We start from the raw sequence: 13,212 nt of genomic DNA on the forward strand, positions 1-13,212 counted from the left end.
ATCAGCCCTGTAGGAAAGCAGAATTATTCAGAATGTTTTCCTCTGTGATATTCCTTCCCTTCGGTTTCTGGTGGTAGGGAAGTAAAAACCTCAGATACAACAGAAGTGAGAAACAGGTAGTTAATTTGGTTCTGGTGGTGATTTCTGTGTTCTCAGATGAATTACTAAAATTGCTGTGAACACTCAAACTGGGCAGAGCAGGAGTGCTGTGCCCAGGGCGCTGGATGCCCGTCAGGCTGCCCAGCCCTCCTTCACACAACCATTTCTTTATTAACTGCCCCTTCCAGTTGCTAACAAAGAATATTCCAAATGAAGTGGCATTACTTTCATGGAGTTAAACAGTTTCTATAAAAGGATTAGTCCTTCTTAAGGTCTCATTGTGTTCAATATTTCAAAGTCCAAAGAACACCAGGTAATGATTGGTTTGCAAATCACCAGATGGGCTGTGAGACTAATTATGTTTTAGTAGCCAAAATTAGGAAGTTGGAGTCCTTTGATACAGAAACACTTTTTTCTGTGCAGGATTTTGCTTTGTATTGCTCCCTGCTCATAGAACTGCCGGGTGTTTCATGTGCCAGGATGCTCCTTTTGCTCCAGGGTCTCCAAGTGCCATTTAGGGGCAAACACGAAGCTTTGCAGGAGCAAAGTGTTGTATGTGCAGAGATGGTTTGGCTGCAGAGCAGGGCAGTGTCCTAAAATAGCCCTTTAATGTTCTGAGGAAGATACTCAGCCTGTAGTGGACTGCAGCTCGGAGGAGGATTAAGAACACACTAACGAGGGGTGTGTCCTGTCTCTGAGCAGAGACGGTGAGAGCTGATGTGTGCCAGAATTTGGGCACTTGGTGCTGTTTTTCACTGGAGAAACAGGTGTTTAAACTGCCCTGTCTGCCCCAGGGCTGGGGCAGGAGGCTTGTAAGGGACACAGACTGGTGCCAGCCTTGCTGGTGCTGTTCAGTGCTCTGGTTGTGTGTACTTCTGCTGGTTCTGGTTTCAGGGCTTCCCAGATCCCTGGGTGTTTTCAGCTGGCTCCTGTGTTAGTTTGCACCCTGTGTCACAAGAGCCTTCACCACCAGATAGGGAAATGATTCATGATCGCACCGTGTGTAAAGGGAATTCAGAAAATGCTCTGTAAATACACTGGACTTCTTAATTAGGCATTAATGCAGGAGGGCAGAAACATGCATTGTTTCCAAGAATAACAATTTGGTTACTTCCAGAACTCCCAGGACTGGGGATTGGGGGTTAGCTGTGCTCTGGCCGTGCAGTGGCCGTCCTGCTGGTGGTGCCTCTGGACGGGCTGCACCTCAGGTGGGCAGTGGGGAGGGCTGAGGGTCCTGCTCCCCTCAGGCTCTGCTGTGCCCCAACAGCTGAGAAAGGGACTGGCTCTGTGTTCCTGCAGCTCCCACAGGTTTGTGATCACGGTGGGAGCGTCTCCCAAGCTGTGCTGTGCATGGGGAAGGTGCAGTGTCTTCAAGCTGGGGTGGGCTGGCAAGGTCCAGTGGAGGCCTCTCTGCTCCTGGGAGTTCCAGCTCTTGCATCTGGGACAAAGCTGATCTTGATCTAGAACTGGCTTCACTCAGGGGTGGGTGTTGTTTGCACAAGTCAGCAGGACTCTTTAGACATTGATGTGATGTGATGGTCTCACCCATGTACATGTTTTTGGGAAGGGACCAAGGTCTACGTGAATCTCAGATTGCATAATCTTTCAGCTTGGTTGAAGGAAGAAAGGGGTGATAAAAGATGAATTTAAGTACCTTAGTTTTCCAAAAGACTTGAATTCTCTTTCCACATCTGCATATTGGACTACATCTCTGTGTCTGCAGAAATTCTACTCCCTTCAAAGTTCCTGCAGTAGCTTTGCTGTGTTTATGGACAGGGCAGGGAAGAGGCTTTTCCTGTTATTCTGCTGCTCTTTAGCACAAACCCCACAGTCCAAGGCAGCAGCTTCTTGCCCTCTCTGTTGCCACCAGGTGACCTTCTCAGGCAGCACCACTGCCACGGGGCAGCCTCACTGGGACACTTACCTGCTGGTTTTCTTGTGGAGCTGGAACTGGGCATGCAGCTGGGATTAGGAACAGCTCAAGTGGAGATGGCGCTTCCAATTCATCTTCTCTGCTCTGCAGCCCACTGGGATTCCTTCATTAGAGGGGAAAGTTTATTTGTGCAGTGGGTGAACACAACTGAGCTGAGGCTGATGCCAGTGGCCGTGCTGTCTTTGACTTAGCAAAAGTACAGCTCTGCAAGTAGGATAAGATCCTCAGCAGAGCTGCCTGCCAAATATGAACAGCTCAGTGAACCAGGAATACCCACCCCACCACCCAGGAAGAGCAATGCCACTGCCTCCCACGGCCCCAGAGTGTGTGCCAAGTTCCAGGAGCCCCATTGCCTCATCCCTCACCAGAGGAGGGAAATGAAAGGTCAGATCTCAGAACTGCAGCAGTGAGTGAGAAGTGTCATCCAGAAGAGTGCACAGTAAATGGACTTAATTGTCCTTGTCGGGTAATGAGCCAGGGAGCTGGGAGAGCAGAAAAAATATCCCAGGAATATGGACCAAGAGGGATCTGCTGCTCCTGGAGCTTGGCCCCACTGTGTCTGCTGTGGTCAACAGTACAGCTGCTGCAGATACTCCCTTTGGGAAGTCCATGGGAAATGGGCCTTGGGATGCCCAGTGCAATCCTGGTTCCTGCAGCAAACAGGGAGTGACCTGGGAAAAGTCCAGGCTGGACTTTGTGCATCAGGGCACTGTAATGAGAAGGAATTTCAGTAATTGATGGTGGAATTTCCCCACAGAAATGGGAAGGGGATTGCCATTACCTGCTCCTTCACACAGCGTTTTGTGATCCCACAGATCCCATAAATGTGTCTGAGATGCTTGTAAAAGCTTTTCTCCTCCCTTGGAGGGCAGGGTACTTGCTGCTGCCCCCGACAGTTTCCGGGCTGACATCTGAGAAGGGCAAACCCCGCGTGCTCTGGCAGTTGTACCAGTGCTCTGGAGCTGAACTTTTTATTCAGTCCAAGGATACTTTGATTCACAAGTGGGCAGGTATAAACCACTTTTTATGGCATTTTTTATTGTTGAAGGCTGGGTTCCCATGGAGTGCGTGGAAAGCAGCTAATGCTGATTCAATGAGACAGTGTCAGAAAGGGAAATCTGTTCTCTGCATGTAGTGCCCTGAGCTCCTCTGGGGAGGAGTTATTTATTTTTTTTATAACTGGGGAGAAGTGGTGGAAAAATGATGGTGTTAGAAGAAGGGATGTCCACAAATAATCTAGAGTACTGACATTAATTTAATCAAAAACAATTCAGTGCCATGTTAGATTAGCCTGAGGTGGTGTTTGCTAATGGAAGAGCCTCTCCCTTCCCTTCACTCCTCTGTGTGTGCGGGAAAATGAAGATAAATGTGGTGCTGAGGTCTTGGCTCAGGTTGAGTCCCCTTGGCTGGGTGTGTGAGCAGATCTCAGGGCCACTCGTGTCTGCCCAGGTTGAAGACATTCCCTGCTGCCCAGGGACAGGATGCACATGGAGCCAGGTCTCCTCTGCTCTGCAGATCCCCGGGTTTTGGGGGTGGGCTGTCATCTGCACGATCTTCATTCTCACCTGAGACCTGCCCTGCCAGAGCACACAGCAGCCCCTGTGTCCTCAGTCCCTCGGCTTTGCCGGTCCACTCTGAGCAGCCCAGCTTGGCGCGCAGCTGCTGGTCCCCTGGGCAGCAGCCAGGCTTTGGGCACGCTCTGCCAGTGTGGCTGCCCCAAAGCTCTTTTCTATTTTCATCCAGAACTTGTCATTTTATAGGAGCCATACAGGGAAAACTGAACTGACATATTTCAGTAGCTGTTTGCACCCAGGAATGATCTGTGAGGAACAGGGACACACCAGAGACCCCCAGCAGGGTTTTACTGTGTCTGCTCTTGGTGAAATGCAGTGGGAACGTGGCCTGGCTGCAGCTGCTGAGAGATTGTAGTGCGGAGCCAGGTGAGCCCCGTGCACCTCATGCCTGGGCTGGTGTCAGGCTCTGCTCAGCCACACAGAGGCACTTGGGTGGCTGGAGCTGAGTTGGCCCTCCCAGACCCATGCAGGGCACTGGGGTGTGCGGAGCCGCCGGCGGGGAAGGAAGCCTTGCCCTGCTGGCTCCTGGCCATGCTGCCCCACAGGGATTGTGGCCAGTCCTGGGAGCACTGGCCTGGCTCACACCAGCTGGAGATTCACCACCGAATGGCCTGTATTTGTTTTTATGGCACAGGGCAGCAGAGCAGCAGCCACGTTACACAGCACTGTCTGTGTCAGGGCTGCAGCCCCTGGGAACGCCTGTCTGGGGCCCCAGACTGACTGTGCCGCCCTGGACGAGCCTGTAGGAGTGGGGTTGGACCCTTGGGTGAGGGTCTCTGCCAAGCCCTGAGTGGGAATCACTTCTACAAGGACGTGAATTGTGTTTGACAGCTCCCCCATGGGTTCCAGCTGGTCCCAGGAGGTTCCCAAGGACTGAGCTTTATCCACCATGGTGTGGTGTTTGGGATATCTCTAGAAGGGAATGGTGAGAGTGGAGATGTACAAGGATCTGGGGCTTGAGGAGATTTGAAGACCTGGGGAAATGTGGCAGAGCTGTGCCAAAGCTCCCCAGATGATGGAAATGGACTCCACAGGAACAGCAAGGTTAGAGTGGATTTTTAGGAGCAAAGTGGGTGGACCAGAACTGGCAATTTAGAGGATACTTATATTTGATTTATTAGTAGCTCCAGGCCCTATAAACATTAAAAAAGCCATTAAAGTAGCAGTTAATTTTTTTTCTCTCAATAAAATTGCCTGAACTTGACAACCATGACCGATTCCCTCCATTGCCATTGTCACACTGCCAGTCTGCAGGGGGAAGAAAATTAAATAAAAATGAAGTGGCTGTGTGCTAATCTTGGATTTATTGTAAGGTTTTGTATATGAGCCCCTTCCCCAGTCAGTGCTCTGTAGAGAGCTGAGGCTTCATTGTCATGCCTGTGGCTAAACAGATCCTTTCCCCCAGTTTGCACTGAACTACCCCAGACTGCAGATGCTTTTCAGGGAAGGCACCACGTGCAGATTTGTGTGACCAGGTGAGATCCTCTGACTCCCAAAGGAAATTGGAGTGTGGGGCCCGGCCGTGCTGAGCTGAATGTGTCTCCATCTCCATTATTCCAGGCTTTGGGTTGCCAAAAGTAGAGCAATAGCAGTGACAGCAGAATCCTCAACAAGATGCAAATTGTCTTGAATGCACTGAGGCGGGGAAAAGAAAAAGAGCTTTGTATGCAGAGAGAGCCTTCAGCTGGAGCTCTGCTCGGTGTGTTTGCTGGAGCCTTTGGAGCCTGGGAAAGCTGTTTGGGTTTTGCATCTGTTGCTTTTAATAGTGGACACGTCCTGGTCCTCGTCTTGCCAGTGGTTGCCCAGGCAGGGTCTGCTCAGAGCGGCACCGGCAAGAGCTGCGCGAGGCGTCAGGGCCCCCACACCGCCGGCACTGCTGGCACTGCCACGCGTCCTGCACGGAACAGGCTGCGCCTCGGGCCCTTCCTGCGCTGGAACGAGAGCGTGGACAGACGCCAGGCTCTGGGGAAGAAGCAGCATCTGAAAATTGGGTAGTTAAGTGCCTGCAGAGTGTCCTGCTGGAGGAAGAATCTGGCAGATTTTGGCAGCACTGCCTTCGGCACGCTCGCTTTGGGGTCACCTCAGTAGCAGGAGGGGACACTGCCCTCTGCCAGGTAACCTCTGACTGTGCTTTTTTCCTTTAATGACAAACTTGGAGCCTCACTGGCTGTTTAATTACAGTGCAAGAGGTGAAGTGTGGTCAAGGCAGACCCTTTCTCCGAGAACTCACGTCTCCATGGGTGGGTCGGATGCACCGGTCTCCTGCAGGGCTCCCAAGGAACACCAAGGAGGACACGGTCACTGGCAGATCCCTGCCCTCTCTTGGGGTGATGCAGAGGGCAGAGATGGGGTCCATCCTCATAGTGCTGTGTATTTGTGCCTCTCCACAGAGGGGACTGTGTTTGGCTCAGAGAAAGCTGGAGGCCAGGTTGGGGGTTGAAAGCCCCTCTGACTGCCTGGAAACCAGCTGGGAGCTGGGGTGGGACTCGCCTTACCTGTTTTCAGATGTCTGACTGAGCTGATGGCTCAGCTTTTTGGGTTGTCAACAGGGGAGTTCTGCCCCAGGTGATGTTTTGCTTCTCATGTCCTACACTCGGCAGGTGAGGGGCAGCTGAGGCTCCGGGAGGAAACTGCTCCTGCCTCCATTGCAAAGAAAAAAATTCGGCCTCTGCTTCATGGGGGATTTTTTTTAGGGAATGTCCCAGTTCTTCTGGCAATAAAGGATTGCCAAAAATCTTTCTAGCAAGACTGATGGATGTGTGCATGTGGTGCTGCACGTAAACCTGGGTTAGTGCAGGGATGTGTGGTCTGGGGACAAACCCTGCACAAGCCTCCTGCAGTGCAGGCAGTGCCAAGGGCTGGTTGCTGGCAGAGCACATGGTGAGGTGTTGGGATGAAGGGGCTGTTGGGTGTCCCTCACTCCCCCAGCATGGGTGAAGGCAAGAGCTCTGGCCCAGGTCAGCCCTGAGCCGCCCTCGCTGTGCTCACCCTGCAGAGCTGGGGCAGCCAGGAGGAACATGCAAGGTAAAAGCATTTGTCACAGGGAACAGAGTCAGAAACACGTCTTGGGGAAGTCTTTGATTCTAATTGGCATTTCTGAGGCTGCTGCTGAAGGCTCCTGGACTGGGCTGATGGCAAAGCACAACCCACAGCTCTATTCTCCCTGCTGAGCCCATGCTCAGAGGGCCCAGAGAGGGGCTGGTGGGAGCCAGGGCTGGTCTGTGCCCACAGCAGGGCCCTGGGAGGTGGCATCTGCTGACCTGTGGCAGCACCAACAGGGACCCTTGGGTAAAACCAGAAAGCAGCAGTGGTCCAAGCAGAGCCTGTCTGCCCCGTGGGTCTTGTCCGAGGATGTGTTGGGTGCAGACAGGCTTAAAATCTGGTTTAAGCAGCTCCTCTGTACACAGGCAAAGGTTAAAAATCTCCAGTGCTTTTGCATTTAATTATCTCTTTTAGTGGCAGATTATTGTTTTTCATGAGAGATGAAATCCGGGTAGGTTTGAAGGACGTTTCTCCTGCACCAGGGGCTGGAATGATTTGTTCGGAGCTGCTACGCTTTGTCTATCCTTGTTAAGTACCCAGGGAATGCAGACTGGCACTGAGGGAATTTAATGTGACAGATAAAAATGAGTGTTGGAGAAAGCTGTAGGTTTCACAGTCTTTAACTGCCTTGTATCCTTGCTATATAGCAAGCAGTTTTCCTTGAATTTGAGCTGGCAAAGGTGGGAGAACACCTACTGCCTTGCTGTGGGGCTGGCACAGGCACCCTGGCAGAGCAAGAGCCACCAGCCCAGTGCTGCTTATGTGGGAGCATGGCTGTGCTAAAGGGGATTAGCACCAACAGGGCTAAACATTGGAAAGTTAAGCATGAGTGAAAATGCAAATAGGCTCAGCAAGCTTTTTTATATTTTAAACATGAAAATTACGCATCCCCATTGTTACAGCTCATTGGGTTGCCAGCCATGCCTGCTGTCCGGGTGGCATGGAGGGCGGGCTGGCTGCGAGCTCTGCCCTTGCCAGCATTGTCTGTGTGCCTGCCTAGCTCCAGACCCCAGCTCTCTACAGAGGGATGGAGCTGCAGGGCACCAGTACAGGCAGGTTGGGAGAGAGAGCAGGCCCAGGCATCAGGAACTGCAGGTTTCATGTACCCGAGGTGTGATGATAACCTGCTGTGGGGACTTCAGTCCCTCCCGTGTCTCCTCCCCGGGCAAGGCAGTAGTGCTTTGCTCTCCAGACTCACAGGAGAAGTCCCATCACTTGCTCTGGCCTTCTTTGTCCATTTCAAAAAACCCTTTTGAAGCCTCTCCCTCCTGGAGATTAATTCCTCGCACTTGTGCTGCCTCCGAGGACCTTCTGGCAACCCCTATAGCAACGCTGCAGCATCAACAGTGCCAGGTGAGGTGCTTGTCAAGGGAGTTAATCCCCTTTAATCCCTTCCCTCCTCCTCTGAGCCAGGCACACAATCTCCTGCTGTTACAGGAACGTACATTAAATGTGGCTCTTTGGCTTAAAATTTGTGAACAAGAAAGGGGAGGGATGTTTCCGTCTTTCTGGTGGGATAGTGCTGCCCACCAGCTGGAGGTCACTGCCCTGCCAGCAGCAGCCCCTCACATTCCTCACAGGGGGCTTGTTCACAATCCAGCAGAGCTGCTGCTCATGCACCAAATGGGCACCTTGGAGCCTTCAGCATCGATCTGCCTCTTGCTGATTTTGTGCATTGAGGGGTGCACAGAATGACTCATGCCAAGGTTCCATCCATGCCTGGCGTGTTCTGTGCAGCACCACCACTCAGGTGAGCCCTGGTGTCCCGTGGGGTGCAGGACAGGTGTGTCTGGCCATGGCCCCATGTCCCTGCAGAGCTGCCCCATGCTCTGAGGTGCTCTGGGGTGGTGGCAGTAGCTCTTCCCAGCAGACAGTGGTCCTGACCAGCACAGTCTGTGGACTGGCCTTTGGGAACACGGGGAATGAACCCTGCAGGGCCATTAGTCCTGGCTCTTTCTGCTGTTTAAACAGCTCTTAGACAAATGGCTTTGTGCTGTGGTGTTGGCTCAAGCTCTTTCCCTGAACACTTCCCTGTGGCCGAGGGAAGAGCAGCTCCCAGGCAGAGCCGTGTGCTGTCCTGCCCCACCATCACCCACTGGGCTGTGTCTGGGACGGGAGTGAAGCTGCTGGGCGGGGGCAGCTCACTGCCTGTGGCTGCTGCATGTAAAGCAAAGCACAGGCACTGAAATCCCACCCAAGTGTGGGTGGAAGGGATAGCAAACACTCGCTGCCCTTGACGGGGGTGCCTGGCCCCCTGCCCCTCACCTCCCCAGCCCGCCCCTGCCACGTGCTGCCCCACGGCCGCCTCTAACTGGGTTTCTCTTAAAGAACTAAAATGTGGAACAGCAAAGTGCTGTCAGCGTAGACCTTGTGCTGGAACTCTGGGGAGCAGAGGGAGGCAGGGCCAAGAGAGGGGGTTTGGGTTTGAGCTGCAGCTTTCAGTCACACAGCAGTGCAGCTCTGCCAGCTGTGGGAAGACGTGCCCGGGCTTCCCGCTGAGCTCTGCCCAGGTATGAGGGCAGGGAGGCAGGTTGTGAGGGATGAAAGGTCGAAAATGGGAGCACAGTTTGCATGCCCCTGCTCTGCAGGGGAGAAGGGGCCAGAAAATGGGCTTTAACAGCACCGTGTGTGGCAACTGGAGCATCTCTGCCAGAGCAGGCACCTGCCTCCTGCCTGGGGCCGGAGGAGACACCTGACCTTCCCCTGCTTCCAGGGAAAACAGTGCAGGTTTCTCTGTGGCCATGGAGGGAGGTTGGGCAGAGCCAAGGGCCCCTGCTTGGGCACGGAGGGGGCTGGGGTTTCTCTGGACATTTTACACAGCAATAAATGCATCTGTGCATCTTACAGGAGGTGGCTGTGACCCAGGGCTGAGGGCTGCAAGTGGAACACAGAGCAGCCTGTGGGTGGGAGCGGAGGGCAGTGCTCTGTGTGCCACAGCCCTGTTCATGTCAGCCCTTCTGGTGCCCAAGGTCAGGCTGGTACCTGGGGCAGAGCTCCCTCCTCCTGCTGCCAGAACAGGAGGTGAGGTCAAGAGGGTGCTGTGACCACATGATCTCCACTCCTGCACCTGATGTTGCTCCTGTTGTCCCCTGCTCCCATGTTGCTCCCTCCTGTCCCCCCTGCAGGGCTGTAATGTCATGGAAGACCAGGACCTTCGGGACATTGGGATCGGTGACCCACAGCATCGCCGGAAGCTGCTCCAGGCTGCTCGTTCCCTCCCGAAGGTCAGCACCAACCCCTCCTGTGGAGCAGGGACAGGACATTGCCCAGCACAGCTGTGAACACACAGGAAACAAAAGCTAGTCCCTGTGTCTCTGGCCACTGAGGAATCTCAGGGGCTGTGGGAAGGGTTTTGGGAATAGCAGGGTGGAGGAGGAGGAGTATCCTGGTCCACCAGGCTATGCAGATGGTGGTGGCCCCAGTTATGGGGGAGAGGGTGGCTATTCCTCCTGCCAGTCGTGATCCCAAGCGCATTCCTTGTTTACACAGTGATTTTGCTACTGTAAAGTGCTAGTGGAGATGGTGATGGGTGGTAAACTGATTTCATTGACCTCAGGATCCCTGCAGCTTTTAACCCCTTTCTCGTCCTTTCACAGTTGAAACCCTTGGGCTGTGATGGGAACAGCCAGCCCTCAGTTCCCGCATGGCTTGACTCCCTGGGGCTGCAGGATTACATCCAGTCCTTCCTCTCGAGTGGCTACAGCTCTATTGACACTGTGAAAAACCTCTGGGAGCTTGAGATAGTAAACGTGAGTGTTGCCTCTCTCTGGCTGGAGCAGCAAGGTCCTGCCCCATTCCCTGGGGCTGAGACTTGCCGTGAGTCATCTCATAAAGCCACTTGGTGCCAAGGGCAGGAGAGCCCAGGGTGACCGTGGTGTCCCTGCAGGTGCTGAAGGTGAACCTGCTGGGCCATCGGAAGCGGATCATCGCCTCGCTGGCAGACAGACCCTACGAGGAGCCCCCAGCGAAGCCACCGCGGTTCTCGCAGCTGAGAGTGAGTCCTGCTCGTGGTCCCTGCTTGGCTCGTGTGTCTGAGTGGGCACAGCAGTGCTGGGAGAAGTCTTGGTCTGTGCAGTGTGTCTGTTCAGCTCCTCACCTCATCCAGCCACCCAGGCAGCAAATACTCGTGCAGGTGCCACCCTGCCACTGCAGTGAGTGGGGGAAGATCACGTCCAGCCCTTGCAGGTCAGCTTCTGGAAGGAAAGGTCAGGGATCAGGTGCCTGTACTGAAGGGTTGCAGGGTGCCACCCCCACCTCTGCCCTGCGCCAAGGGGAACTCTGAGCCCACTCCCTGGCCTGGCTGGGATGCTGAGAGCTCACGCTGGCACTGCCAAATAGCACTTGGTGAGATGTGTGGATGTTGATTTTTTCTGCAGGAGTGGCAGCATTTGGATGTCAGGCCCTTGTTATGGGGGTTGTGTAGGAAGGAGCTGTCATTTCCCCATTCTTCCTGAAAACTGATGTTTGAGAGCTGTTTGGCAAAAGCTGTGGGGCTTGCAGCAACCCTGAGAGCTCAGGTGTGTGGCAGCTTCCTGCTGCCTCCTCCCAGTGATTACAAATCAGTTTCCTGGAGCAGGAAGTGGAATGATTAGAGTTTCCCCATCCCAACCATCTGGTACTTGTTCTGCTGTAGAGCTTTGCCCTCTTGCCCTGCATTCCCAAGGCTTTGCAACCCAAACAGCCTCAGCTGAAGCGAGCTGGGCTGCTGTGCCCTGCTTGCTCTCATGGGATTTTTTAGGAACTGGGTTCAGGTTGAGAACAGAGAGGGTTCACACCAGTGCTGCACTGGGAGGGTGCCAGGTACAGACCCTGCCCCTTGGCCTGCTGCTCAGCTACCAAAACACCCCTGTGGGGTGGATGAGACTGAAGGCAGCAGGGCCGGGTGGGGAGAGGGGTCCTTTGGTGCAGCTCAGCTGACTGAGATGCTGCCCGGGGAGGGGGGAGGCTGGGTGAGAGAATGGGCCATTTGCAGCATTTCCTGGCACTGCAGCTGGTGCAATCCAGCACTGGCTCTGGCGGGATGAAGGGTGGGATCGGCACTGAGGCAGGAGCCCCCAGAGCAGGAGCTGACCCCGTTAGCTCTGCTCACTGTACCCTGTGTTGGGCAGTGTAGAGTGTAGGGATGTGGGGCACAACCCAGGCTGACTGGGAGTCTTTGTGGTGTCTTCTCATTTCAGTGCCAGGACTTGATGTCCCAGACGTCGTCACCCCTGAGCCAGAATGACTCCTGCACAGGCAGATCTGCTGATCTCCTGCTGCCCTCCGGGGACACCAGCAAGAGGCAACATGACTATGGCACTGAGGTTGCTCCCTACTCCAGAGCTGAGCGGTACAAAGCACAGGTCAGTGGGTGCTTTCTGTGTGTCCTGGAGGCCCTCTGCAGGCTCCCCCCTCTCTGGAGCCAAGGAGGATGTAGGATGATGCAGAGAGCTGGTCAGGCTCAGCTTCCCTCAGGCATTAGAGTCAGCAACTCCTTTATGCCTCAGTTTCACCTCAAAAGTGAGCAGCTCATGCTTCTATCAGAGCTGGCACCTTCACCTGCCACATGTTGCCTCCACCTGGCACCTGAGGGACTTGGCTGTTGCCTACCTCAATCACCCCAGCCCAAAGAGCTCTCCTGAGAGCTGTTTCAGCTCAGGTTGGACCTGTTGTGACTTCACATCCGTGTCTCTTCCCTTTCAGGAGGACCGTCGGGAATCCAAGCTGACGCTGCGCCCCCCCAGCCTGGCCGCCCCATACGCCCCAGTCCAAAACTGGCAGCACCAGCCTGAGAAGCTCATCTTTGAGTCCTGCGGGTACGAGGCCAACGTAAGTGGCTTTTGCTTGTGGGGGTGGCAAGAACGAGGAGGCTCTGGGGGTCAGGCCATTGCATGTGGAGTTGCAGAGCCATGGCATTGCCTCGCATTTGGCAGGGTTTAACATCTCCACCTCCTCCAAACAGTACCTGGGCTCCATGTTGATCAAAGACCTTCGAGGGACAGAGTCTACACAGGATGCCTGTGCCAAGATGAGGGTATGGAGGCCCCGGGGCCAAGGGCTTTGCTCACAGCCTGTGGTGGATGATGTGGATTGGGGTCCTCGGTGAAGCTGTGGTTTCCCAGTCCCTGCAGGGGCCCAGACCACCAAACAGGTGGTGCTGCTGTCACTGGTGAACTGCCCCTCCACTGTTCCCCAAAGCTGGAAGGTCTGTGCAGTGGGAATGTGGATGTTTTCCCTGGGGGAAGGGGTGGCTGGGTTCACTTCAGGTCCCCATCCCTCCCCTCTGCTTCCACCAGGAGCTTGCTTTCCTCCTTCTGGTCCAAGACCAACAAAACCTGCTTGTATGTGCCTGGGGGTCTCTGGGGTGGGCTGGGGCAGGGGTAAAGAAGGGAGCATCCATTCACAGCTGGTCACTTAAATGTTCTTGCCTCTGAAGAAATCCACGGAGCACATGAAGAAGATCCCGACCATAATCCTGTCCATCACATACAAAGGGGTGAAGTTCATTGACGCCTCCAACAAGGTGAGTGCAGATACCTTGAAGATGGTGTCTGGAGGGACAAGACCTGCAGTCCCACCTGCCTG

The 13,212-nt window shown here is 54.3% G+C and overlaps 1 protein-coding gene across 4 annotated transcripts in view; it reads left to right on the forward strand.

Moving 5' to 3' along the window:
• ANKS1A (ankyrin repeat and sterile alpha motif domain containing 1A) overlaps nucleotides 1-13,212 on the forward strand; it is a 66,944-nt gene that overhangs the window by 46,695 nt on the left and 7,037 nt on the right. For all 4 annotated transcript variants that reach the window (XM_071578912.1, XM_071578913.1, XM_071578914.1 and 1 more), the window contains 7 exons: nucleotides 9,774-9,872; nucleotides 10,245-10,397; nucleotides 10,535-10,642; nucleotides 11,826-11,990; nucleotides 12,331-12,456; nucleotides 12,590-12,661; nucleotides 13,064-13,150. In XM_071578912.1, the coding sequence (XP_071435013.1) occupies nucleotides 9,774-9,872; nucleotides 10,245-10,397; nucleotides 10,535-10,642; nucleotides 11,826-11,990; nucleotides 12,331-12,456; nucleotides 12,590-12,661; nucleotides 13,064-13,150 (810 nt within the window). The remainder of the gene's footprint in view (nucleotides 1-9,773; nucleotides 9,873-10,244; nucleotides 10,398-10,534; nucleotides 10,643-11,825; nucleotides 11,991-12,330; nucleotides 12,457-12,589; nucleotides 12,662-13,063; nucleotides 13,151-13,212) is intronic.

The sequence above is a fragment of the Pithys albifrons genome, chromosome 28 (genome assembly GCF_047495875.1).
Source record: "Pithys albifrons albifrons isolate INPA30051 chromosome 28, PitAlb_v1, whole genome shotgun sequence".
Lineage (NCBI taxonomy): Eukaryota > Metazoa > Chordata > Aves > Passeriformes > Thamnophilidae > Pithys > Pithys albifrons.